Raw genomic sequence first — 25568 nt, 5'->3', positions numbered from 1 at the left:
ATGCAAATTTTTCACAAGTGCAAAAAATAAATACCTAATTTTGGGATGCGCAGCAAAAGGCATTGTGTTTGGGTCTCTATATATATTTTATATTGGAAAAATTAGAATTAACCATAAGTATTTGTTTAAAATGTTGTAAAAAGGACCTTAACTTAAGCACTTAATTTTAAATACAATATAGTACTTTAATTTTAAAACTAAACTTTACAAACTATATATGTTATGTTCCCAAACGAATCTTTGGATAATTTAGAATAATTTATATAAAGTAAGCTAAGCTAATCAAGGCAAGTTCGTGATTTGGCATAAATAACCGATAAAGATCCATTCCCAACCGCAATATTTTGCCAATCAATTGCCGCCCCAGAAGGCCGGAAATACAGACAAAATCCGAGCACTTTTCCCACTACAACTACAAGCTGTTTATACATATACAAATCTATGTACGAAAATAACTGGAAACTGGGGGGCCTGCAACCTTCCACCCTGCTCCTCGAACCAGGCGAACCCTGACCTCCCAGAAAACGGGTCGAGTTGGCGGCTTTGGCTGGCATAAAGATAAAATGCCCCCAAGGAATCGGGCAACAGTTTGTAAAAGTTTTCAATAAGCTTCGGTATATCGACAGCAGTTTGTGGATGCGCAGCAGCGGAAATGCATAAACATTTATAAGAATTTCCTTTGAAAACATGTTAAACATAATTTCATGCCCAGGGAGACGGAGGCCCAAGGATGAGTGAGCCGGGCCGCTGACGGGGAAGAGTGTAACAAGTGAAATCAATTGAAGTTACTTGTAAATGAATTTCAAGTTTTCCGGGAACAAGTTTACTTAATTTGTGTAATGCAATAATTCTGAGTAAAACTTGCTCATCGGCTTGCGAAAATGTCAATTGAAATTCGAAAAGGAAGTAAATATTGATTTGCTGAAAAGTATTCAAGTTTTGCAATCATTATTGTTATCGGAGAAAGATTTGTCTGGCTTTTTTAGAAAGTTTCACGGTAAATTCTAATAAGTTACTTAGTTACTTCCTTTCCTGATTAAGTTTGGATTCCTGTTTTATCAATAATAAAACCTCAGCTCAAGCGCCTAATTAGGATTTCTTACACCGATTAAAAATGTACGTATAATTCTCCATCATTTAAAGTTAATTCGTTTGTATTTATTCAACCATCAAGTGGTGTATTCTCTGTGGCCCGGAAAATCCTGCAAACGAATGCTCATCCCTGGAGGATTTCCCCATGCCTAATGTCACCATAACTCAATGGGAACCTATTGAATCACAGCAAATTAACATGCATATATTTGGGGCGATGGGGAGGAAGCTGCCAGCGTTGGTGGGACGGAGGAGCTCGTGTAGAGCCCACAAGGACACATGTCGCCCCATGGCACTCTGCTGGACCCCCTCGAAACTCCATCCACCCCCGTCAAATGAAACAGAACAGAACGGGCGGCGACTCTTGCGCCGCTCGGCATACAAAATAAGCACAAACAAATTCGATAACAAATGGTTCGGAATCGAAACAACAACAAAGGATATATAATATATTTATAAAGGAGGAGGAAGAGGACACAAAACAAAAAAAAAAACAGAAGAGCGAAGGACGCTGGCGCATTTAGGAACAAATGACATATTGTCAGGGGCAGCAGACAGAGATGGCTGAGAGAGAACAACATATGGTTAGTCCGATGTGACTTTCCGTTTCTTCTGCTGTTTGTTTTTGCTTAACGTAAATATAAAATTTATTATCCAGCGAAGCGCATAAATTAGCCAAACAAGAAATCAGAAGCAGACGCAAATTGAGACCAAAACCCCCAAAGTCTCCTCTCTCCCAATATTTCCGACACAGATCAACTTGATGATGATAACAAATGAAATCAAATGAGTGGAATGTTGGATATGGCAAAGCCATGGAAAAGACAGCAACACAAGCATCATCAATTGTGGGGAGTTAAATTTGTGACTTCACAATTAAATTAATGAACTAGCGCACATGCGGCTCTTAATTCGGAAAAATATCAAACATTTCAATAGAGTTTTTAAAAGCTGGAGATTATGTTTATTATTAGCTAAAACTATATTATAAATATTTCAATGTCCTTATAATCTTGTAAATATTCCATTTAAATTTCTTATTTGTAATACCCATTTTGTTAACCCCATCATAATGTTCACTGTGATGATTCTGCCAAAGGCATGCCCCCAATCATGGCCTTAAATAAATATCAAATATCAGATCCAAATAGGCCCTTGGGGCATTTCATTACATTAGGTTCACACTTAACCATAAACAGGCTAATTAGTTGTCTTGCTCTTGACACACACAAGTGTTAATTTTCCCAAAAACAAACGAAACACACACATACACACACACTACTATCCCTCACATTCGGCTAATTAACACATTTTCGCAGTTTTCACAGTTTTCGCAGCCGCTGGCTCGCCCAGGCTCTTTTCCGTTTCGCAGCAAGACCGCAACCTGGAAGCTACATGGTTTTCGATGTGTTCTAGCCATAACTTTTGCGGCCCAAAGTCGCTGTGAAGGCTAAAGGCTCGACTCGTGGTGTATGCAAAAGTCCTCTCAAAGACAAAAAAACGATGCAGATTCTACAGCAAAATCCATGGCAACATGACCAGCAGGCAGCAGCGGTAACGAAAAGTTTTTGGCAAAACCAAGCCGAAACTTTCAAGATTCACAACTGCAACACTTGCAGTGTGTTGATAGAGCTGGCAGGCACACAGAGAGAAATTCTAACAAAAAATATAATTTTTTATAAACAAGAACAAAAGATTTCTTTTGAAATTTGTTGTGTACTTTAGCAATCTAGATTTTTTATAAATTTCATATATTTTCTTCAAGCTTTTTAACCTTCATTTTTTCATGTGCACCTGCCTAATCTCCCATATACACATACTCTGCACACACGCATACCCAGACCATTGTGCACATCCTGCATATCCTGCCTGTTTACCAAATGAGTTTTGTCCTAGTTTGTTTAATGCCTTGGGTCGCAAAATTTATGACGACAGCCGAGGGCGAGGGCGGCAAGACTGCATCTCGTATCTATCCGGAGAGTTTCTTGGTGTAATGGACAGATAACTGTTGCCTAATTGTTCTGACATTCATATGAGTCCATGAGTTTCGAGTTTGGGGTTTGGGGATTGTCTTAAAAGTAACTTTATATTTAATTCGTTCTCGATTCGTGTAATTTAATTTTATTATTATCATTTTGCGGCTTCTGGGTAAATGGTGAGGTGTTTAATTTAAAGAATATAATTTGTCAAGATTGATCTAGCCAAGTCCGTCTTTAACCGTAACTGTAAACTTCTAAAAATGAAAATATTATTATTATATGTACCTTTTAGTAATGTTTGCATTTGAAACTTCAATAACAATTAATTGACCGACAGACATGCCGCTGAGCTCGCGTTTAATTTGGATTGACAATTTCATTGAGTGCACCTGTTGCCCGGACAACGGTACACACATTCATCAAATTATGTCGCCGAAAATATTACGGCCCACGCGTAGCATAAATTCCATTTCATTTAGCTCTTAATTAAATTTGTTTGTCACATTCTGCAACCATGGGTGGCGCGTGGACGAGGAGTGGCACAATTATTGAATGCCGCACGTAAATTAACCCAAAAACGTATTCGTGCATGAAATGCCAAAAATTAACTAAAATTATGCACCTTTGTGCATGGCAGAGCCGGAAAAATGGGAGACAAGTTGGGAAAATAAAACCCACCGAAATGAGCGGCCTTTGAATGGGGACTCTACAGCTCCCTCGCCATCCTCTGTTTTTTTTTAACATAAAACGCTGATTGCAGCAACAACTCCCCTTTTTTTTCCCCAGCGAACGTGACTGAGTTTACACGCAAATAAATACAAATCGCAGTAGGAGCAACTGCAGCAGCCAGGAAAATATAAATTCCTGGCTCTATGGGGTTAAGCAGCTGAACAAAAGTTAACACAAAAAACCCAAAGGAGTAAAAGTGCTGGAAATACAAATATGAAATGTGGCTGCCGAAACAAAAATGCAATTTATTTGCATTACTTTTTCTTTAAAAATAAATGTTAAATGTAATGTAGTAAAACGTTACGAATATTAGGTAACGAGGTTTAAGGTCTTTATTAATTTGTGGTTAAGATTTAATTGAGAAATGAGTGAAATAGTAAGTGCAAAAACAAATAAAATGAATAATATTTTTATTAAATTAATATATCCCCAGTTTACTCTTCGATTACCTGGCATAACGTTAATAAACAAAAAATATAAAGCAAAAAATAACTTTATAGCGACATCAGTGGCCGACAGGTGGCGCTAGTCGGCGAGCAGCAAAACTGAACCGGAAACTCTGCTGACAGCAAAGCCTGTTTGGAATGAAGGGAAGGCACAGCTGCCATCGCGTTATCTGCATTTTGTTTATTTCACTTCACCACCCCCACGAATCCTCTTCCTTTCCATCTCCGCATTATGCATGAAAAATTCTCTCTCGGTTTTGTTGTATTTTTGCAGCTTGTAAACTCAAGGGCGCATGGTGCAATAAGTCGGGATTACTCAAAGAAAAAATAATACAAGCAAAAATATGGCATATTACAGAAAAGCCTGAAGATGGAATTAAATGAATCGAAGACAGAAAGGCCGAGGTGCTCGAACAGTTTTATAAATTTTTTAAATAAGAAAACAAATATTCATAGAAATGATTGAACAATTTTTAGAAAACAAATTATCACTTCGCTCTCTCTCTCTCCATTTATTTGTAATTATTATAAAGGCAATAAGGCCTTTTTTAGCAACCAAAGCACAAATATCCTTTAAAGGTTTACTAACTAAGTGAAATGAATAGCCATTTACATTTATTGGCATAACCCTTTGCGCAGGGATCACGGGTCATTAGGTGCCGCAGTCAAAGGCAGATTTACAGAAAAGCTAAGGCCAAAGCAATTGGTTTCAAGGGTCAAAAGTCCAGCATTAGTGAAAAGCTAATTAATCACAGACGATAGGCTTACAGACGTGCCAGGAAAATGGAGGGAAATGGAGGGAAACGCATGCAAATGTCACATTAGCCTTATATTTTAATTAATTTCTAATCCCCGCTCATCGAAGGCGGCTGCAATTAGATGGCGATGCTTGTGTAGGACTGGCAGGGATTACCAGGATATAGCCATTTGGTCCTCACATTTATCAAACATTGCACACACACACACACAAACACAGGCCCAAGGATATCAATTTGTACATGTGAGCGTTAAGTACGGAATTGGCCCAGCCATCAACTATGAATTAGACATTTGAAATTTAATCGTCAAGTGGTATTTCACGGGGGTAGGGAGGGGCACAAAGCAAAGGAGAGTGGGCAGGATTATCCCATGTACATATATCCCTAATAATCAAACCACAGGATATGAATAGTATGTGTAATGAACTATTTGGAAATGTTTGTAATCAAAGTTTGTGGTAAGGCAAAGCGTTTAAGGGTCTAATAATTATGGGTTTTGGGTTTGGGGTTGAGCAGAAAATTATTTACAGTAGTAGCAAACTAATAATTATTTCAAGTTTATATAAAATGTCCAAACTTAGTTATTACTCTAAATATTTGCACACTATATTTATTATATTTATTTCGATTTTAAATTGTGTCTTTCATATATAATATATATAATTTCTGCTTAACTTATGGACAACTTTTATGTCCTTGAGCGACCTCTCCCTCTAATTTCTGCTTAAGAAATTGTCAGGATTTCAGGCATAATAAATTATTTATTGCCGGGAGGCCGAGATAGATCCTGCATAGATAAATGTGCAAAATGTGTTAACAAACTGCCACGCCCACCGATTCCAGGCACTTTGATTTGTGTGTAGGCCAATTTATCTGCCACAGAAGTTGAGTGCCACGCCCCCAAAAAGCCACCGACGTCGTCGTCGTCGGGGAAGGCATGGCAAGGCAAGGCACTTTACACTCAAATTGTGTTAATTTGCATATTGGAAACTTTTGCCTAATTGAACATAATGCCACTTAATTAAAGTTAAGACAAGTTTTTGACGGTAAAATGGTTTTTGGCCCAAAGGGGCGCAACCGCACGGGGCGGTGCGTCTTGGCAACTAAAAGTATGCCCAACATTTATGGCAGTTTGTTGTTGAAATTTACGGCAATTAGTTTAATATGAGAAGATTATAAGGGACGAAATAAAATCCCTTTCGGCTCTGGGAAATTAATTTTTACGGGGAGGGGCAGGCAGCCAGGCATCCACCCAAAATAAACACGGACACTCGGACATATGGAAATCAATTAGCACTTGAATGTCCTGGCCTTAAAATGCTTAATGGCCCTGTTGGCTAAATGTACATTTGTTAAATATTTATTAACATAAATACTTAGAAAATAAGTAGGATTTCACTTGAAGGCAGTCAATTGAGCATAAGGCTGGGATTAATCTCAGTTAGAAACTCACAATTAAATGTATTTGAAATTCATATTAAAAACAAGAAAGGAAGCTAACTTCGGCACGCCGAAGTTTGTATACCCTTGCAGATTGGTTTTGATGTTTATATTATAGATTTAAATGCTGAAAACACACACAAAACAGAGTTTCATTACATTTTACCTATACTTAATATGTTTACAGTTTGACAGTTACAGTTATACATTCCCAGCTCTACATTTTCTCTACATCTACGGATCGCTTCTATGGCAGCTGTATGATATAGTTGTCCGATTTTCATAAAATTTTTACTAAAATTCTGAAATAATAAAATAAGCTTATATCTAAAAGTAGATAAGAATATGTTGAAAAACTACGAAGTTATAATTTTTTTCCTATTCATTTGCCGATCGTTCCTATGGCAGCTATAAGATATAGTCGTCCGATTTTCATAAAATTTTTACCAAAATTCTGGAATAATATAAAATGGCTATGCCTCAAAAATGATGCAAAAATATTGAAAAACAGCCAAGTTATATTATTTTTTCTAAAAATTTATCGAACATTTGTATGGGAGCTATATGATATAGTCGTCCGATCCGACCCGTTCCGACATATATAGCAGTGAGAGTATATAGAAGACTATATGCAAAGTTTCATTCAGATAGCTTTAAAACTGAGGGACTAGTTTGCGTAGAAACGGACAGACGGACGGACGGACAGACGGACAGACGGACAGACGGACAGACGGACATGGCTAGATCGACTTGGCTGTTGATGCTGATCAAGTATATATATACTTTATAGGGTCGGAAACGTCTCCTTCACTGCGTTGCAAACTTCTGACTGAAATTATAATACCCTGCAAGGGTATAATAATAATAGCAATCTTTTTGGGAATAAAGTTTAAATAATTCAATTATTTGGTACAAAGCTGGTTTTTAGTTATAATGAAAATATATTGCCATACATTAAGGAGTGTTTTATAATGTTATATTCATTTTGAATAGAAAAGAGCTAACCTGTAATCTATTTAATGTTTAAAAATTAGTTAAGAAGAAGAGTTTTTTTTAAAGAAAGAGAAGAAAAATAAGAAATTATTGTCTCCTGTCTATTTTTAGATTTTCCGTAGTTTTATCTTTATTTAGTTCTTATCTCTCCATAATAAAATAATTACAAACTCTTGTGAAATAAAAATCAATTAACAAATAATCCATATTTTTATTATATTCATGGACAATTTTACGTTTTAAAACCTGTGAGATGCTTAACCTTTGACCTTCACGGACAATGTGTTGTAATCAAAACCGAAATAAAAGATTTCCCTTTGTTGGCAACATAAACTAACGAGATTATCTCCAAGATAAACTACGTCAGTCAGGTGAGAAAAGTTCCGCGACTTTTATCACTCAGTGCGAGGCACTTAAAAATGGACCAGATCAAGTTGAAAAGCGGAACCCAACGGACGCATTTATCTCGATATCTTTCAATGGAAATTTTTTTATTTCTTAAATTATAAAATTACAATTTCATTGGAATTTGTTTAAAAAAAGTATATTCCTTACAAAAAGTGCTTCTAATTGTTTAGAAAAAAAGTGTTTAAGTTATATGTACAATTCAATAATAAAAAAAAAAACTAATAAATAAATCATGCAGGCTAATAAATTGCCACAAAATCCTCGCGAATCAGCAGGAATATTTTCATCACTGATGTTTTGGTAAGTTCTTCATAAAATTACCATTTACAATTAAAAGTTTGATGTTACATGTAATTATGCAAATAAAAGTGAGTCCGCTATCAGTAGATAACCAGTGCTCAAAGATCACGTCTGTGGCTTCTCTTTATCGTGTTTTGGATAAACAATTACAGTAGAGAGCGTTGATGCTTAACTTTTATGAAAATATTTGGTTTATTTTGACTGATTCCTTATCATTTCATTCACAGCTTTGCCTTGCCCATTCTCTTCAAGGGCAGAAAGAAAACCCTGGAACCCACGGATCTCTATCAGGCTCTGAAAGGACACAAAGCTGATAGCTTGGGCGATAAATTTTTCGAGACCTGGCAGGCTGAAGTCAACTCATGCCGGAAAAATCCCAAAAAAGAACCAAGCATTATAAAGGTTATATTAAAGGTATTTGGTTGGCAGCTATTGATATCGGGTTTGATTATTGCTGTGCTGGAATTGGGAACGAGGTAAGTTACATAGTTGCTCAATATAATAAAAAAAAAGTATAGTAGAGATAATAAGAAATTTCAATACATTTGAACCGAAGGCCTATATACTATTAATCCATATATGTGTGAGATCAATCGATTTTCCTAATGAAATATATTTAAAAATTCTTTAAATTTATTTACAGAGGCACCTTTCCCCTGCTTCTGGGTGCTTTAATAGCCGAGTTTACCAAAAATGGCAATGGCGATGGAATCAAGGCTCAAATTTATGGGATTACCTTGATCCTAACTACTTTAGCTGGAGTCGTGTTGTTTCATCCATTTATGATGGGAATGATGGTGAGTTTAAGTGATATTAGTACTTCGCCTAATTAATAAGAATATAATTTTCCACAGCACCTGGCCATGAAAATGAGAGTGGCCGTAAGTACGGCCATTTACCGGAAAGCTCTCCGGCTGAGCCGCACTGCTCTGGGAGACACAACCACGGGTCAGGTGGTTAATCTTTTATCCAACGATCTAGGACGCTTCGATCGGGCCCTAATTCACTTTCACTTCCTTTGGTTGGGACCGCTGGAGCTGCTCATATCCTCGTATTTCCTCTACCAACATATTGGAGTAGCATCGCTGTACGGCATTGGAATATTATTGCTCTATCTGCCAATTCAGACCTATCTCAGTCGGCTCACTTCCAAGCTAAGATTGCAAACGGCTCTGAGAACTGATCAGCGTGTGAGGATGATGAACGAGATTATATCTGGAATACAGGTGATAAAGATGTACACCTGGGAGAAGCCATTCGGAAGGCTGATCGGACAGCTGCGCCGCAGTGAGATGAGCTCCATTCGCAAGGTGAACTATATCAGGGGGACGCTTTTGTCCTTTGAAATCACTCTGGGAAGAATTGCGATATTTGTGAGCCTCCTTGGATTCGTCCTAATGGGCGGCGAATTGACAGCGGAGAGAGCCTTCTCGGTGACAGCTTTCTACAATATCCTGCGGCGCACGGTGAGCAAGTTCTTTCCCAGCGGCATGTCACAATTCGCCGAGATGCTGGTTACCCTGAGGAGAATCAAGGCTTTTATGATGCGCGATGAAGCGGGCGTTCTGTCCCTCGAGGGCGGTGAAAAAACAAAACATTTGGATACAAATTCAGATCCTGTTGTGGAATTGGAGTCCTTTAAAGCGCGCTGGAATCGAGAGCACATTGAACCCGTCTTGGATAATATCAACATCAGTCTAAAACCTCCGCAATTAGTGGCAGTCATAGGACCCGTAGGCTCTGGTAAATCCAGCCTGATACAAGCCATTCTGGGAGAACTTCCCCGCGAATCTGGAAAGCTTAATGTACGGGGAAAAGTGTCCTATGCTTCCCAAGAACCCTGGCTCTTCAATGCCTCCGTTCGCGACAATATCCTCTTTGGCTTGCCCATGGATAAGCATCGCTACCGTAATGTTATAAGGAAATGTGCCCTGGAAAGGGACTTTGAACTGCTCCAGGGAGATCACACTTTGGTGGGTGAACGAGGTGCCTCCCTCTCTGGAGGTCAGAGAGCTAGGATTAGTCTAGCCAGAGCAGTTTATCGCCAGGCAGACATATATCTTCTCGATGATCCCCTGAGCGCTGTGGATACCCATGTCGGTCGTCACCTGTTTGAGGAGTGCATGCGGGGTTTCCTTCGAGATAAACTGGTGGTCCTGGTAACCCATCAACTTCAGTTCCTGGAGCATGCCGATCTCATAGTGATCATGGATAAGGGAAAAGTAACAGCCGTTGGCACCTACGAAGAGATGCTGAAGAGTGGCCAGGACTTTGCCCAACTTCTGGCTCAGCAAACCCACGAAGAAAACGAAGATCTTGTACAAGATCAGGATATGGATGAGGCCAAGGGGGATAAATCTAATTACTCGCGACAAAGCAGCCGTCAGAGTAGAGTTAGTGTCGGCTCTGTGGATTCTGGCAAGGATTCTGTAATCGAGGATGAGATGCGACCTGTGCAGGAGGCCCGTTCCACGGGGAAAATCGGCTTAAGCATGTATGGGAAATATTTTTCATCTGGCTCTGGATGGTTCCTCGTGGTCCTGGTGGCTTTCTTTTGCCTGGGCACCCAACTTCTGGCTTCTGGCGGGGATTACTTTCTGTCCTACTGGTAGGTACTCATTTTTCTGGGATATTATTTAATTAAATTGCAATTTGTACTTTTAGGGTGAAGAACAACAACTCCTCTTCATCGTTGGACATTTATATCTTCAGTGGTATCAACATAGCCCTGGTAATCTTCGCTCTCTTGCGAACCCTTTTGTTCTTCAGCATGGCCATGCATTCCTCAACTCGGTTGCACAACTCGATGTTCCATGGCGTATCCCGGACGGCCCTCTACTTCTTTCACTCAAATCCATCGGGAAGGATTCTAAATCGTTTTGCCATGGATCTGGGACAAGTAGATGAAGTCCTACCCGCCGTCATGCTGGATTGCATCCAAATATTCTTGACATTCACCGGCGTTATCTGTGTGCTATGCATCACGAATCCTTGGTATTTAATCAACACAACAACGATGTTCGTGGCCTTTCATTTCCTGCGGAAGTTCTATCTGAGCACCTCGCGGGATGTGAAGAGATTGGAGGCGGTGGCCAGATCGCCTATGTACTCGCACTTTAGCGCCACCTTGAATGGCCTGCCCACGATTAGAGCTTTGGGTGCCCAGGAGTTGCTGACAAGGGAATATGATAACTACCAGGATCTGCACAGCTCGGGATACTACACCTTTCTCTCCACAAGTCGCGCTTTCGGTTACTATCTGGATCTGTTTTGTGTGGCCTATGTGATATCGGTGACCCTGATGAGCTACTTTAATCCCCCTTTGGATAATCCAGGACAAATTGGATTGGCCATCACTCAAGCTATGTCCATGACTGGCAGTGTACAGTGGGGAATGCGTCAATCGGCAGAGTTGGAAAACTCAATGACTTCTGTCGAAAGGGTCCTGGAATATAGGGACCTTGAGGCAGAGGGAGAATTCGAGTCTCCAGAGGACCAAAAACCCCCGAAAAACTGGCCTCAAAAAGGAGAAATTAAAGCGGAAGAACTTAGTCTGCGATATAGCCCGGATCCCAAAACGGATAATGTGTTGAGATCCCTAAAGTTCGTCATCCAACCTCGTGAGAAAGTGGGAATCGTGGGAAGAACGGGTGCAGGCAAATCCTCCCTTATAAATGCCCTATTCCGACTCTCCTACAACGATGGATCCCTGGTGATAGATAATCAAGATATAGCCGCAATCGGTCTCCACGATCTGCGAAGCAAGATCTCCATAATACCCCAAGAACCGGTACTATTCTCGGGCACAATGCGCTATAATCTCGATCCCTTTGAACAGTATTCCGATGACAAGTTGTGGGAGGCCCTTGAGGAGGTAAGTTTATAACAAATTAATAAATTATAAATTAACTAAAATTTCCCTTCTCCAGGTTCACCTCAAAGAGGAAGTTTCCGAACTACCCACGGGTCTCCAAAGCATGATTTCTGAAGGTGGGGCTAACTACAGCGTTGGCCAGCGGCAGTTGGTCTGCCTGGCCCGTGCCATTCTCCGGGAGAATCGCATCCTGGTGATGGACGAGGCAACGGCAAATGTGGATCCGCAAACGGATGCCTTGATACAGTCCACTATTCGAAGGAAATTCAGGGATTGCACCGTCCTGACCATTGCCCATCGGTTGAATACAATCATAGATTCTGATAAGGTAATGGTTCTAGATGCGGGCAATCTGGTGGAGTTTGGTTCTCCCTACGAACTCCTCACGCAGTCCAGGCGGCAGATCTTTTATGGAATGGTCTTGGAGACGGGTCGTTCCAGTTTCGAGCACCTCTTGAAAGTAGCTCAACAGGTAAATGAATAAAGAGTAATTTATATTATATATTTATCCTTATTTATTTATTATTTTACAGGTTAACGAGACGAAGTTGCGCAGCAAATCGGAGTGAACGAAAAACAAAGTAAAAACCCTTAAAAAAGATTTCAAAAATTATAAACAACCTAATTTACATTTATATATCAAACATGTAACCATATTAAATATAAAAATCTATTAAAATTAGTATATTTAAGCCTTTTGGAGTATAATATATAAGTTTTTACAAATAAATTAAGTTTTATTAATTTCCAAATAAATACTTTCAATATTTGAATTTAGCGCTCTAAAAATACAAGTGTCCGCTGATTAAAAAATACCAAACCTAGTTATCGTAATCGCAATCGATTGTTCAAATGTTTGTAAACAAAATTCTTGATGCGCACAAAAATTGTTAATGTTTCAATAAATCAGTTAAAATGGCCAAAAATGTCAAGAAATTAAGCTTGGCCAACAAATTGGCTAAAAAGGGAGATGTCATTAAGCCCACAGAAATAATTGGTAGACACAACCGAGCTGATAATGTGCGGGTAAGTTGTAAAATAGACTCAAAATGGCTCATAGTTAACACTTTTACGACTTTTAAGGATATTGAAGATCTGGTGGGGACTTCGGGGTCAAGTAATTCGATTTACTTTTCACCCCTTCAAACCCGCAAACAGCGGGGAACTCTAAAGAATATTAATATTAAATCGGAACCCTTGACCCCCACACGGGTTGTGCCCAAAAAGATCAAAAATGAGGTTCAGGATGAGCTGCAATCCAAAATTTTAATGGGCTCAGTCATGGTAGTTAAGTGCAAGGTGGTGCCAGATGCCCTGAATTCCTCCATAAGGATTGATCGGATCAAGAAGGAATTGGAAACAGAATTCAAACAGGAGCCCAAACAAGAGATTTTGCAAAATATTAAAAAAGAAATTAAGCCTCAAAAGGAACCACTTTTGTTTCTGGGTGTGGAGGCCCCTCATCCCTTGTGGCAAAGTCACCTGGAAAACATTCGCACAATGAGAAACCGTCAGCCAGCGCCTGTGGACACAATGGGCTGTCATCGCTGTGCGGATCCCACGGCAGATCCAAAGGTATATCCGTGAAATTTAATAAAATCAATCAAATAAAACCAGAATTCCATTATCTTACAGACTCAACGCTTCCAGAACTTGGTGGCTTTAATGCTGTCCAGTCAGACCAAAGATCAAACCACTTTCGAGGCCATGAACCGCCTCAAGGAACGCACTCTCACTACCATTACTATTAAGGAAATGCCAGTAACAGAACTGGAGAATCTACTGCATCCCGTATCCTTTTACAAGAACAAAGCCAAGTACCTCAAGCAGACAGTGGAGATCCTCATAGATAAATACGATTCCGACATACCGGACAATCCCAAGGACCTCATAGCTCTTCCAGGAGTTGGCCCTAAGATGGCCCACATCTGCATGGCGGTTGCCTGGAATAAAGTCACGGGCATCGGAGTGGATGTCCATGTCCACCGCCTTTCGAACCGTTTGGGCTGGGTCCTACAGCCTACCAAGGAGCCGGAACAAACCAGGATCGGGCTGGAAAAGTGGCTGCCCCACAGCCTCTGGTCGGAGGTGAATCATTTATTTGTGGGATTTGGTCAAACCATTTGCACTCCACTGAAGCCCAACTGCGGCGAATGCTTAAACAAGGATATTTGTCCATCGGCCTTCAAGGAAACTAAAGCCAAGAAAAGTAAAGAGTGATGGAAGAAAAAAACATTAAAGTAAAATAATTTGCATTCAAAAATAGAAGTAAACTGTCCTAATTTATAAACTACAAGGAAAAACTCAGGAGTAAAATATTTCTATAGGGGCTAGAAGTCCAAAATACAGTTTAAGAAATAATGTATAAGGCCGATGAAATACAAAATTAATGAAGAATAAAAAAAAATTTATTGAGTTTCTTTAAAAAAAACAAATATATATTAAAAAAAAATACAGAACTTAAGGTTTGGGTTAACTATGAAATAATTTACATTTAATTGTTAATATATTTATTTAATTATAAAAAATCTATAAATAAACATTTACAGTATTTTATATAAAATATTCAATACGTAAAAATACGGTAGATTTTAAAATACCAAATACCATAAAAACCACTTGGTATTTTAATGCAAGTAGAATACGGTCGTACTATTATAATATATTTGGCGCGTTTTGTTTTTTATTTGCGGCGTCTTGTAAAATTAACCAAAAACTCCATTCCCAAGCAACAAACTGCTACAAAATGAATGATTCGTGTAAGTAATTGGTGTTACTATTGTCCAATCCTAAAAGCTACTACTGAAATTCCTTTTTAGTTGGAGATTTCAATGCCACTCAAACGGCGTCGACTGGGGCCGCCAGCAACCAAAAGGGAGAGGTGCGTACATAAACAAATAATCTTAACAAATGCAAAACTAACCATCTTTATCATGCTTAGGGCATTATACCGCTGGTGATTAAGCAGATTGTGGATGCCCCCGAGGGCAATATTGAGATGTTCGGCATGCAGTTCGGCATGGCCAGTGTGGTGGCCATTGTGCGAAACGTGGAGACTTCCTCGACAAAGATAACGTACACCCTGGAGGATCACAGCGGCCGGATTGATGCCCACTATTGGTTGGAGGAGGGCGACGCTCTCAAGGCACCTGAGGTGATGGTCAACAACTATGTAAAGGTGTATGGCACCACACGGTCGCAGGCGGGCCAGAAAACTCTGATGGTGTTCAAGCTACTGCCTGTACTGGATCCCAACGAGGTAACCACCCACCTGCTGGAGGCTCTCAATGCCCGCTACAAGGCGGAGGACTACCAGAGCAAGGGTGGCGCTGCTGAGGCAGTTTCATCGGGCTCCGGCTCCATGGCCGACTTCACCGCATCGCAGAGCAATGCCATTGTCAGTGGGCTGGATCCCAAGCAGCAGGCAGTCTTCCAAGCCATCAAGAGCAACGTGTCCGAGGAGGGCATTGGTCGCAAGGAGCTTAAGGCCAAGTTTTCGCACATCAGTGATTCCGAGTTGACGTAAGTGGCATATTCTAAGGAGTTTCCCCCGATTTCTAACAGTTGAAAATGTGTTCATATTCTTTTTAGAAACATTCTGGATTTTATGATTTCCGAGGGTCACATTTACTCCAGCATTGATGCAGATCACTTTATTTGCACCATGTAAATCGAATATCAAACCTGCAAAAAAATGTTACTCTTAAAATGCGTATTAAAAAGATTAGTTTTATAAAAAATCGAAGATGCTTAAAAAATTATTTTTAGTTTAACGAAATACAAAAATGTTAAACATGTGAGAGTATATAATACTCTCATTACAAATTGATTTTTAAAACTATTCATTTTTAGTTTCAATTTTAATTTTTAAATTATTTTTTGGTATTTTTTTCCAGCACGCGTTAGCTCCTTTTCGTGCGCTCGCTGCCCTCTATCGCTTTCTCTCTATTGTGCCCTCACTTTCGTTTCTCATTTCGCGGCATTCGGTCGGTTTTCTGTTTTACTCTGCCTTAAAGTCCAATCGGAAGCCGGCTTAACAACAGTCTTATCAATGAATTAATTTAAGTTGAGATTAAGTAGCATATCGAACAAAAACACAAAAACCACCAACAACAATGGCGAACAAACGTAGAAACAACAAAGAAATTCTATCTCTGCTTCTTCTCACCGTCTTATTGGGATTTTTGGGTGAGTTATATTAATATTTAATATTAAATGTGGTTTTTGGCTAAATCAAGGCACTTAAAAAGGAAGTAAAGTAAATAAAGTTGAATGAACTATTTGTTGCTGTGTTTATACACACGCACACGATAAACAACACATTGACATTGCCGCTCCCTCATGGACACAGACACGCACACAAAACAAACCAGAAGAACTTTTAATTGACACACTTTCCAATTGGACCAGCTGATTTCGAACAGTGGGCCGAATAGTTAACAAAGGTGCTAAACATTTGAAGGTCAAGGCTATTTTGTTACATTATTTTAAGACTTTTGTAAAAAATAATAGTACACTATAAAAAAAAAACATTTTAGAATATCGTTATTATAATATTTAAATATATATTAAAAAAGATTAAAAGTAACTCTCTTAAATATTCAATACATTTTCCGTATCTGTATCCACTACTTAGCAATTACCAAACATTTGTTGAGCCAAAAATAGTTTTTATCAGCATTTACTTTAGAAAATATCACAAATACGTGGACTTATATGCATATCTGAAAAGACCTTTATTGTCTATCACCTCATCCCGCTTGCATCTTATCTGCACCGCAGCTGCTGGATCCTCAAACATATTTTACTAATTTCTTTCACATCTGGCGATAACGCCACCCACTGTGCAGGGCCACTTGGTTGATAACCTCGATCCCAGGCCAGGCTAAAAATTGTGGAATCAAATGTGAGCAACGTGCTGCGGCTCTGCTTCTTTCCGGGTGAAAGTTATAGCTATTCGATTGACTAAAGACGTGTCCCATTCTTTCTTCTTTTTCCAGCGGAGGGAAGTTCTCTATTGATTCCCCCGAAAAGTCAACAATTCTTTAAGCTACAAAATGAAGTTAGTCTGGAGGAATTGGGACAAAGGTCGAGTTCTCCACAAACGACTTACAAATTCGAGACGGATCTGGAGATCAATTCTGTTTGGAGTCAGAATAATGATCAATTGCTGGAGATTTTCATCAGCGAGAGTCGAGTGGCTGCCGCAGAAAGGGATCGTTCCATCACGAAGATCCCCGACAGACCCTTCTACATCAGTCTGGTTAATGGACAGCCCCATAAAGTCATAGCCCATACTTCCAAGGATCAATCCCTGCTAAATCTGGAGCGTGGTATCGCTTCCCTTCTGCAGTTGAGGTTGGATGCATCCCAAGAAGAGGAGCTGGACGTTTCTGGGCTGTGTCGTGTGTCCTACAATGTGAAATCCTCAACAAGAGTTGAAAAGACCAAGAGAGACTGTGCTCTGTGGGATCTCAGGGTTACCTATCATCCAGAAGAAGCTCTCGGTGTCAGCCAGCAGTCCCAGGAGCAAGTCTCCTATCAACTCTCTTCAGAGGGATCGCTCATTAAAGCAGAATCTGTGGAGTCTCATCGTCTTAGCTTGGCGGCCAAGCCGGATGTGGGAAGCTTGGTCAAGAGTGTTCTCATCCTTCAACAGAGCGGCCAGGGATCGAGTGATGTCAAGCAGCTGGACCAGGACAGTTTAGAGGCGGCCATTGAGGGTCTGTTGGAATGGTATCGCGTCTTTGAGCTGGAATCCGATGTTGATGGCATAATAAGCGAGTTGAAGGAGCAAACTGTAAGCAAGACTTGGTTTTTCTTGACAGAATTAACCACTTTTCTTCTTCCTTGACAGCTTGAGGAACAACTGAAGGCCTCTTTGGACGAACTGCAGTCTGAGGACGTTGGAAAATCCTCACTGGCATTGGCTTACGTCAAACTCATTCCATTGGCTCGGATTACCAGTCAGGAACGATTTGCAGCTCTGCTTAAAGAGCATTCCAAACTCCTGCCCCAATTAGTGGACCTTTTGGGAGCTGTTCAGACCTTCGATGCCCACAACGCCACCTTTGGCTTCTTATACAAAGAGGCGGACACAACTAACGAGCAACTGGAGCTGCTGGAGAAGTATTTGCAATCTCTGGCAGTGGCCACGCATCCGGAGAGGAAAATCATTGAACATTTATATGGATTACTTCAGTCAGAAGTCGTCGCCAAGAAGCAGGCCAAACTGAGAGATAGCATCATTCAAACTGTAGCCACCTTGACGCGCCAAAGTGGATTCGATGGAAATGATCTTTTGCTGCAGCAAGTGCGGGCATATATCCTGCAGGGCATCACCTCCAAGGAGCCAACATTGTATATCAGGGCTCTGCAAAATCTCCAAGATCCCGTCACCATTGAATCCCTGCTGGAACAGGCCCAGAGTCGCGACGAACCAAGCATATCGGTGGCTGCTCTGCAGGCTCTCAAATCCTTCCCCGTTGGCAGCTTTAATTCCTCGCATCGTCAGCAGTTTGAGGGAATTTTCTATCAGCGAAAACGGAGATTCGACAGCTCTGCACGTACATTGGCCTTGGATGTTATCCTATCGCTGAGGCCCAGTCAGGAGCAGTTGGGCCATCTCCTGGATTATTTGGCCTCCAATGATCGCCAGTTTGAGATAAAAACCTATGTGCTGCAGAAGCTGAGAATGCTTGCCGAAAAGTGTCCAAGATTCCGGGCTTTATTCGAAGCGGAATTGGTCAAGAGGAGACGTGTGAACAACTACAATGTGCTGGGACAGAAGGGTGAGTAAAGTTGTGATCTTTCTTAGAATTCTTCATAATTTTCCGTTTCAAACATTTTCCAGGACTCACCACCGTGCTCACCCGTCAGCTTTCCCTAGCCCCCGCGTTCAACGAGTCGCTCCTAAGTACACAGGAGGTTTATCAGGGCATCCTAAAGCGTGGCTCTGTGGAGTTCCTGCTCCATGCAGGGCGCTTACAGGCCAGCACTTTTAAACTGGGCATCTACACCGCTGGCTTGGGGTCGCTGGTGGGCGATGGCGATGCTGAAGACGGCAACGATGCCATCCCAGCAGATGATGAACTGGGTGGCGAGGAAACCATTACTGCTGGCATGGAAATCAGTGTGCAGGGCTCTCAACTGCGGCCTTTGATCTTTTTCAATGGCCAAACTGAGCTCATGGGTCATGTGTGGGGAGGAACCGCCTCCGATACGACTCCCGCCTATCAGGCCACCACTTTGGCCCAGGATCATGAACGCTACGTAATCCTGGCATCGGGAGCCACGCTTCACTGGCGAGTCCTGGGAGCCAGGAGTGTTGATCTCAATGGCAAAGTGGGTTTCAGCCTGTGGAACCGGAATGCCCAGACGGAGATCCAGCAAAAGTGAGTTGAGGAACTTAGCTTTAACTTTATTTTAATTCAATTTAATATCTGTTATTTCTCAGCACGGGAAGCGCTTTGTTGGGTCATGTGGCCGTGGGCTTCACCTACGCGAAGTTGGTCCAGGACTTTAGCCTTATCCACGAGCCAAAATTAAGTCTGCAGGCAGATTTGGACTTTTATAGTGGCATCAAGCTCTGCATGCAGTTGCAGCGACCGGAGCAGCTGCTAAAGTGAGTTTTTGTGAAATATCTCTGCGTTCTCTCTCAATAATTACATTTTTTCACAGACAAACCAGCACTCGATCCGTTTTCCTACAGTCTGTTGATCGACCCTATGCCAAACATGTGAGCTCCAAGCTCTCTCACAAGACTCCGGGCTGCACTTTTGCCCTCAACCAGAAGAACAACGAAATGTGCAACGTTATTTTTAGCGATTAAGATTCAGAGATTTGCAAAATGCTTCCTTGATATTAAACCCTTAAAAATGTAAACTCAGAGATTAAGACTCGTAGATGTAAAACTCAAAAGAACAAAGACAATCTAATTTTCTATTACACAGCAAAATCTTGTTATTTATTCCCGAAACGTTTATTTTTTGAATTTAGCGGGAAACTTGGATTTTTTAGGGAGTATTTCAACTTATTGAGATTTTAGGGAGAAAGCACGTTTTGGTATTATAGTAATTTTTAGAAATGGTCACACTCTCCGCGGCAAAAAGTAAGAAGAAAACTCGGAAGTAAATAACAATTTGCGAATTTAATAGAAGCGCCAATCGGAACGTGAGTGTACAGCGAAAAGAGACTTAAGTAATAGACATTGTAGAAGAAAGTTAAAGCTGAAACTGCAAAAATAATAATTAGGCCACCAAACGTTGGCCTTCTTCTTGGTGTTTAGAAGAGGAGGCCCGTCGTCTAACACACACACACGCACCCATAGAGTCGCCCAAAATAAATACTCTAATTTAGCAGATTTAAAGCGAGTGCTAATCCGCGACCATAAAACTGTTTACATGCGATTAAATCAATAAATGTGCCATCAGTTGATATCTATGTGCTAAGCGAATAACTAAATAATATAAATTTTGTACACATTTTTCTACAAACAATTGGAGTGCGAGTGAGCGAGAGAGAGAGAGAGAGAGAGAGAGCGCTAGAGTGTTTTTGTTGTTGCAATACGCGACGTGTTCCGTTTATTTTCTAAATTTGTACGTGTATGTGTTTGTGTGTGCGGGAATTTCTGTTGCGTGAAGTTGCAATAAAAGAAACCACGTGTAAAAGTGTTCTGCAATTTTTGTTCACCAGTTAACTGCGAGTGCGGATAATGATAATAAACCCCCCCTTAAGGCCCATATGCTTGGAGTATTTGTTGGACTATTCGATCGAGAAATAAACCTCACAGCAGCTGTCAAAGTCCGTTCAAGTTTGATTTCAGTTTCGCCATTAAATTTAGGCATTACCCGAGGATTTTAACATAAATTAGCCGGCAAAATTAGCATTTGTATTTATCATTATCGCACCCATACACTGACATTTAAGACAGAGTGATAAAGAAAAAGGTAAAAAAGAGAACAATTTCTGCCTCTCTTCTTATTTCAGAGGGATCTCTTTTAATTTCGCCATATAACTAAAATAATAATAATGTATGAAAATACCATTAAATTTAACTATTTTACTTTAACTTGACTAAAATTGTATAAATAATGGAAACAGAACCTAATCCTCTGCAAAACAAACATTTTTTTTTGTCTAGAAAGGCGAAAATAGGTAACTTTTTTTGTGAACTGCACTGTGAAGAGGGGGCCATCTCTTTTCCCACACACACTTGCGCACTTGCTTCTCTCCCAGTTTCCTATTCTCATGTCCCCTGGCACTCTCTCATACTTCTAATAACGGTAACTCGCGTCATTGCTGGGGTTTATATGGTTTTTATTTCACGTTTTCAGAACTTGCAAAGTTCACATCTTCGTCTTGTATTAAAAATATATTTAATTTTAATCAATACTATTTAATGATAACTTGCTTGATCTGCCGTCTCTTTCTACAACAAACCTTAAATTCTCACTGGTTCGACGTCGAACTTAAGACTTCGCACCATGGGCAAAAGACCACAATATCTGGTCAAAACATATTTTTGAATCGTTGAAATTATTTTTTTTTTTTAATATTAACATATTTTTGAATCGTCGTTGAATGCGTCGATATATGATGTATATAGAAAAAGCAATTATTTAAATTATTTATTCACTTTCCAAAGAGTAGCCGTTCGGATCGAACATTTAAACACGTTCGTCGAACACATTCTCTCTCGGTTCGGTTCGCAGCAGTGATGCCAATATTTTGTCGAAAAAAAGGACAGATTGAGAAAAAAAACAGGAAAAATAGGATAAAATTATTATAAAACGGATAAAAAAAAAAAGGACAAAAAGTTTGTTTACAGTCATATTATTTTTCATTATTAAGATAATAGTTTTAAGGCATCTTCGAATTTTTTTTTCGGATGAAGCATTAAAAAAGGGCAAATTGGCATCACTGAGTTCGCAGTTGAAAGAAACCTATAAATACGAGTGCAAGGTGCTCATTCGAACAAAAATTTTGAAAATATTTTCTTTGGCACTCTCCGCGCTGCTTGTGTCTTCGGTTCCCTCTAAACAACAAATAAATAAATAAATATGGATAAAAATAAAATAAAATAATACAACTAAACTGCAATTTATACCAAAATTATTGGATAACTTCAAAAAACCTAGCAACTTGCTCGTTTGCTCACTCTTTCGGTATTGCTCTGTGTTTGCGTGTGTGTGTGTGTAAAGGCCAATAAGCCCCCTTCTTGCCCCGCGCCACGCCCCCAGCGGGCAGCAGAATAAATTGGTTGCAAACACAACAACAACAAAATATCCTCTTTTTAGAATTTACCTGTGAAAGTGAAAACGTGACAACACGATAAAAACGAACGAGGCAAGCAAAACAAAAAACGAGTGCATAAAAAACACTCAGCGACGCAAACGAATAAAGGAACAGGAGCAGAAGGCGAGGAAGAAGAACAAGTGCAGCGACAAAAAAGAAAAAACAAATAATCAACGAAGGAAGTGCTTGAAAAAAACAAGAACGAAACAACTGAAACTAAATTGACAGGTAAGAAGAAAACACCCTCCTCTCTCTCTACCTCCTTTTATCTCTTGGTGTCCCTTTGGTTGCACTTTTTCGTGTGTTATCTTTGCCTCATTTTTTCTATGATTCATTCTTTTTTTCTATTGATAACTTTTCGCAATTCACGACGACTAAAGGTTCGATCGAATGATGAATACTTTCCATGATTCATTCTGACTATAAATTGTATTCAAATTCTTTTTTTTCGGGTTCATAAAATCCAGTTAGATTTTATAAGCCTTAAAATACCGTCGTTTTTCTTTTGTTGGTTTCATGTGCTTTTTATACGTAACTGATAAGATAGACCATTCTAACCTTGCACAATTTATGACGGCAGCAAACCATGTTTTTTCGGCTTGATAATGGTCTAAAGAAGAGTTAAAAAATGGTAAAACCTTTTTATTCGGCCCCCTAAATTTATTCTGCGACTGAAGAGCACAGACATTTATACATTTGTGACATTTGCAAAGGGATTATGTTTCCAGTGTATCTTACACTTTTATTTGTGTCCTAAATTTCCAAATTTGTTTGAATGGGGTTACAAAATAATTCATATGTTTTCCAAGTAAGAATTTACTTAAAATTATATTTTTGCTAGCTTTTAAATAAATAATATTCTTTGACCTAGTCTTCTCTGAAGTACATCACTTTTAAGTTTTTCAATATTAAAGTACACGGGGATCTTTCTTCAAATTGTGATTTTTTTTTTTTCATAATTCCCCGAATCCAAATTTAGATAAATGCTTTATGTCTGGCTTTATGGCTTTGTGTGACTCAGTTATTGATAAACACTGCTTTTCACGGGTTTGTCAAGATACAATCGTGATATAGGTTTCTTCACTGATGACTTCAAACATTTGTTTTGGCGAAAACTACCATTATTTATGCCTCTATAAATTACCTAATCTACAGCTTTCTAGCCTTGTTCGCTGAACTTGGACGAAACAGAGCAACAAACATTTGCCAAAAATTCAACCTCTGAACGGGCCCGTTATCTTATCGGTGGGAAAGATTGCCCAAGAAATAACCCACTTAAAAAAATACCAAATATATATATATGTGTATTCATATATGCTGGATACCTTTGACAAAGTTGACTATTTATCTAAATACATTTGACTGGCAATGGACAAATTGTATTTGGGTAAACTGTCTGTCAGCCAGCTCCGTCCAATCGCTCGCTCACGTGAGTTTGACCGATACAAAACGACTTTTCAAATTTGCCTCACAAAATCATAAGAAAAAAAGCTGTCGTGCAATTTTCAGATCCGGCAGACTAGCGGGCCAGTAAAAAAAAGTAAAATAAAACCAAAGCCGACAGACTCGGATTGAGACTCAGACTGGAATCGGAATCAATCGATTTCAATAAGTCAACGTCGCTTTGCATTCGGTCTCACATCCATTCAACCGTCCATCCATCCATTTATCCATATATCGCATATTCAGAGATTTGTGTACGTGCCTGGGCGACGACAACGTGATTTGCCCGGTGATTCACATCGATTATTATTACCAGAGTGCAACTGGCCAGTGTCTCTGTCTATAAGTCTACGAGTCTCATTGAGTCTGTGTCAGTCAGTCGGTCATCCAGTTCGTTGAACTCTGCGCGAAGGGCCTGAACTTTATCGAGAGTAACCAAACGAACTAACCCAGTGGACTGCTCGCCCTGGCAACCCATTTTTAAGGTGGCCATAGGAAAATCAATACTTTTTCGTATTAACCCAAAACCCGCCCTGGAAAAACGCTTGCTGCTGCTGTTGTATTTATTTTTGAGACCGCGAGAATGTTGCATAAACTGGCCGCTCGTTGGCCATAAATCTGGCTGGGTTTTGTCATGGGACCTGGTTTTATGTTAAATTACCAGAAAATTAATTGTTTCTGCTCGCACTTGTCCTCTTTTGTGGGTGATTGTGGTAAGCTAGGTTAGGGTTGTTACTAAAAACCGTGTGTCAAGGTAGGATTTTTATATAATAATAAACAAATACTTGGGTAATTTATTTTATTATTTTTTTTTTCTATATTTAGGTATTTAATACTATTTATATCTCCTTTCCGATCATAAGATAGCCCTTTATAAAAATCCCATTAAAAACTAGGCAGCTTAGTTTTAATATTAATATTTTCATTTTGTTTAAAGTGATACACATTCAAATCTAATTTTGGCACATATCCGTTTTTATCCGTGTGATATCTTTTATTGGACATGATCACCTGATGGCTGAGATCTCCGGGGTAAATTTCACACATCAGACCGCTCCAGTTTATGAGGCCCTCGCCAAATGCAGGCCGAAATTGAAATGGAAACCCACACACTCGTAAATCCTAATCAAATTTATTAAATCAAGTACTGGCCGCGATGTGTTAATGACAGAACAGAGGAGCGAAACAAAAATACGCCCACCAGATGGATTTCCTACACTGGAACAAACAACCGGCGAGCATAAAAAGGCGAGACTAAAATAAACGGGGCACATGAAAGCAATTTTAGCGATATGAACGAGGGCTGCCTCTGTTCCATATATAAATCCTATATAGAGAGAGCGGGCATATGCCGAGATAGCGAACAATCAATTTATGCCCGACTTTGGATATGACTTTGTCGCTCGCTCACTCACTCGCTCGCTCGTTCGGTAATTGTGCGGCATTAATTTGTGCAAGTAATTTCATTGAGCCCGAACCCGATCCCGTTTGTTGACAACCGACCATTGCACGGCCAAAAGCAAAAGCGAAATATTTAACAGATGTCTGTATCTGCTGCCTGTACATACGTTATTAACTCGACTCGGGGTAAACATTTCTACATTTTTCCCATTGATTAAATAACCTTGATTTCGACTGACACCGTGTTGCCGTGCTGTAAACGTTATCCGTGCCGCGATATGTAGTCCGGATAAGCTGTAAATCAATAACCAGATCTGGCTATAACGTTATCAACGTTAACGTGGTTCTAGGTAGGAAGTGTTGGTGGTGTAAGCTAATTGAATGGAATGGTTTGATATTTAATTATATT

At 39.8% G+C, this 25568-nt stretch overlaps 5 protein-coding genes across 12 annotated transcripts in view; all 5 read left to right on the top strand.

Moving 5' to 3' along the window:
• The first annotated feature begins 7903 nt into the window (after positions 1 to 7903).
• On the top strand, positions 7904 to 12777 carry LOC108074862 (probable multidrug resistance-associated protein lethal(2)03659). Its single transcript, XM_017167075.2, has 7 exons — positions 7904 to 8145; positions 8373 to 8621; positions 8789 to 8942; positions 9000 to 10753; positions 10810 to 12019; positions 12075 to 12491; positions 12553 to 12777. The coding sequence occupies exons 1-7, from the start codon at positions 8078 to 8080 to the stop codon at positions 12586 to 12588; spliced, it is 3888 nt and encodes a 1295-aa protein (XP_017022564.1). The 5' UTR covers positions 7904 to 8077; the 3' UTR covers positions 12589 to 12777.
• Positions 12778 to 12857: 80 nt separating this feature from the next.
• Positions 12858 to 14399, top strand: Nthl1 (Nth-like DNA glycosylase 1). The gene is made up of 3 exons (XM_017167076.3): positions 12858 to 13045; positions 13103 to 13594; positions 13655 to 14399. The coding sequence occupies exons 1-3, from the start codon at positions 12935 to 12937 to the stop codon at positions 14237 to 14239; spliced, it is 1188 nt and encodes a 395-aa protein (XP_017022565.1). The 5' UTR covers positions 12858 to 12934; the 3' UTR covers positions 14240 to 14399.
• Positions 14400 to 14680: 281 nt separating this feature from the next.
• On the top strand, positions 14681 to 15759 carry RPA2 (Replication protein A2). Its single transcript, XM_017167061.3, has 4 exons — positions 14681 to 14778; positions 14839 to 14900; positions 14961 to 15541; positions 15611 to 15759. The coding sequence occupies exons 1-4, from the start codon at positions 14766 to 14768 to the stop codon at positions 15687 to 15689; spliced, it is 735 nt and encodes a 244-aa protein (XP_017022550.1). The 5' UTR covers positions 14681 to 14765; the 3' UTR covers positions 15690 to 15759.
• A 218-nt stretch (positions 15760 to 15977) lies between these two features.
• Positions 15978 to 19966, top strand: Mtp (microsomal triacylglycerol transfer protein). The gene is made up of 6 exons (XM_017167060.2): positions 15978 to 16207; positions 17020 to 17819; positions 17877 to 18810; positions 18873 to 19413; positions 19476 to 19643; positions 19700 to 19966. Exons 1-6 carry the CDS (start codon positions 16135 to 16137, stop codon positions 19848 to 19850), a joined length of 2667 nt encoding a protein of 888 aa, XP_017022549.1. The 5' UTR covers positions 15978 to 16134; the 3' UTR covers positions 19851 to 19966.
• A 127-nt stretch (positions 19967 to 20093) lies between these two features.
• The window catches only part of sky (GTPase-activating protein skywalker), a 43854-nt gene continuing 38379 nt past the window's right edge, over positions 20094 to 25568 (top strand). For 4 of the 8 annotated variants that reach the window (XM_017166996.3, XM_017166989.3, XM_017166998.3 and 1 more), the window contains exons 1-2: positions 20094 to 20191; positions 22318 to 22543. The gene's annotated coding sequence lies outside the window, so the exon portion shown is untranslated. Of the gene's footprint in view, positions 20219 to 22009; positions 22544 to 25568 lie in introns of those variants that run through there. The other 4 variants (XM_041776151.2, XM_070283497.1, XM_070283508.1 and 1 more) reach the window with 4 other exon arrangements.

This window comes from Drosophila kikkawai, chromosome 2L (assembly GCF_030179895.1).
Source record: "Drosophila kikkawai strain 14028-0561.14 chromosome 2L, DkikHiC1v2, whole genome shotgun sequence".
NCBI classification, from domain to species: Eukaryota; Metazoa; Arthropoda; class Insecta; order Diptera; family Drosophilidae; genus Drosophila; species Drosophila kikkawai.
Note: the sequence above shows the minus strand (reverse complement) of the source record. Positions and strands in the feature narration are given on the sequence as shown.

Coding starts and splice junctions, on each gene's coding strand:
- LOC108074862 (XM_017167075.2), top strand. CDS start 8,078: ATGCAGGCTAATAAATTGCCACAAAATCCTCGCGAATCAGCAGGAATA. Junction 8,943..8,999: donor CATTTATGATGGGAATGATG/GTGAGTTTAAGT, acceptor AATTTTCCACAG/CACCTGGCCATGAAAATGAG. Junction 12,020..12,074: donor TGTGGGAGGCCCTTGAGGAG/GTAAGTTTATAA, acceptor TCCCTTCTCCAG/GTTCACCTCAAAGAGGAAGT.
- Nthl1 (XM_017167076.3), top strand. CDS start 12,935: ATGGCCAAAAATGTCAAGAAATTAAGCTTGGCCAACAAATTGGCTAAA. Junction 13,046..13,102: donor ACCGAGCTGATAATGTGCGG/GTAAGTTGTAAA, acceptor ACGACTTTTAAG/GATATTGAAGATCTGGTGGG. Junction 13,595..13,654: donor ATCCCACGGCAGATCCAAAG/GTATATCCGTGA, acceptor ATTATCTTACAG/ACTCAACGCTTCCAGAACTT.
- RPA2 (XM_017167061.3), top strand. Junction 14,901..14,960: donor CCAGCAACCAAAAGGGAGAG/GTGCGTACATAA, acceptor TATCATGCTTAG/GGCATTATACCGCTGGTGAT. Junction 15,542..15,610: donor ATCAGTGATTCCGAGTTGAC/GTAAGTGGCATA, acceptor TATTCTTTTTAG/AAACATTCTGGATTTTATGA.
- Mtp (XM_017167060.2), top strand. CDS start 16,135: ATGGCGAACAAACGTAGAAACAACAAAGAAATTCTATCTCTGCTTCTT. Junction 17,820..17,876: donor GCGAGTTGAAGGAGCAAACT/GTAAGCAAGACT, acceptor CTTCCTTGACAG/CTTGAGGAACAACTGAAGGC. Junction 19,644..19,699: donor CGACCGGAGCAGCTGCTAAA/GTGAGTTTTTGT, acceptor ATTTTTTCACAG/ACAAACCAGCACTCGATCCG.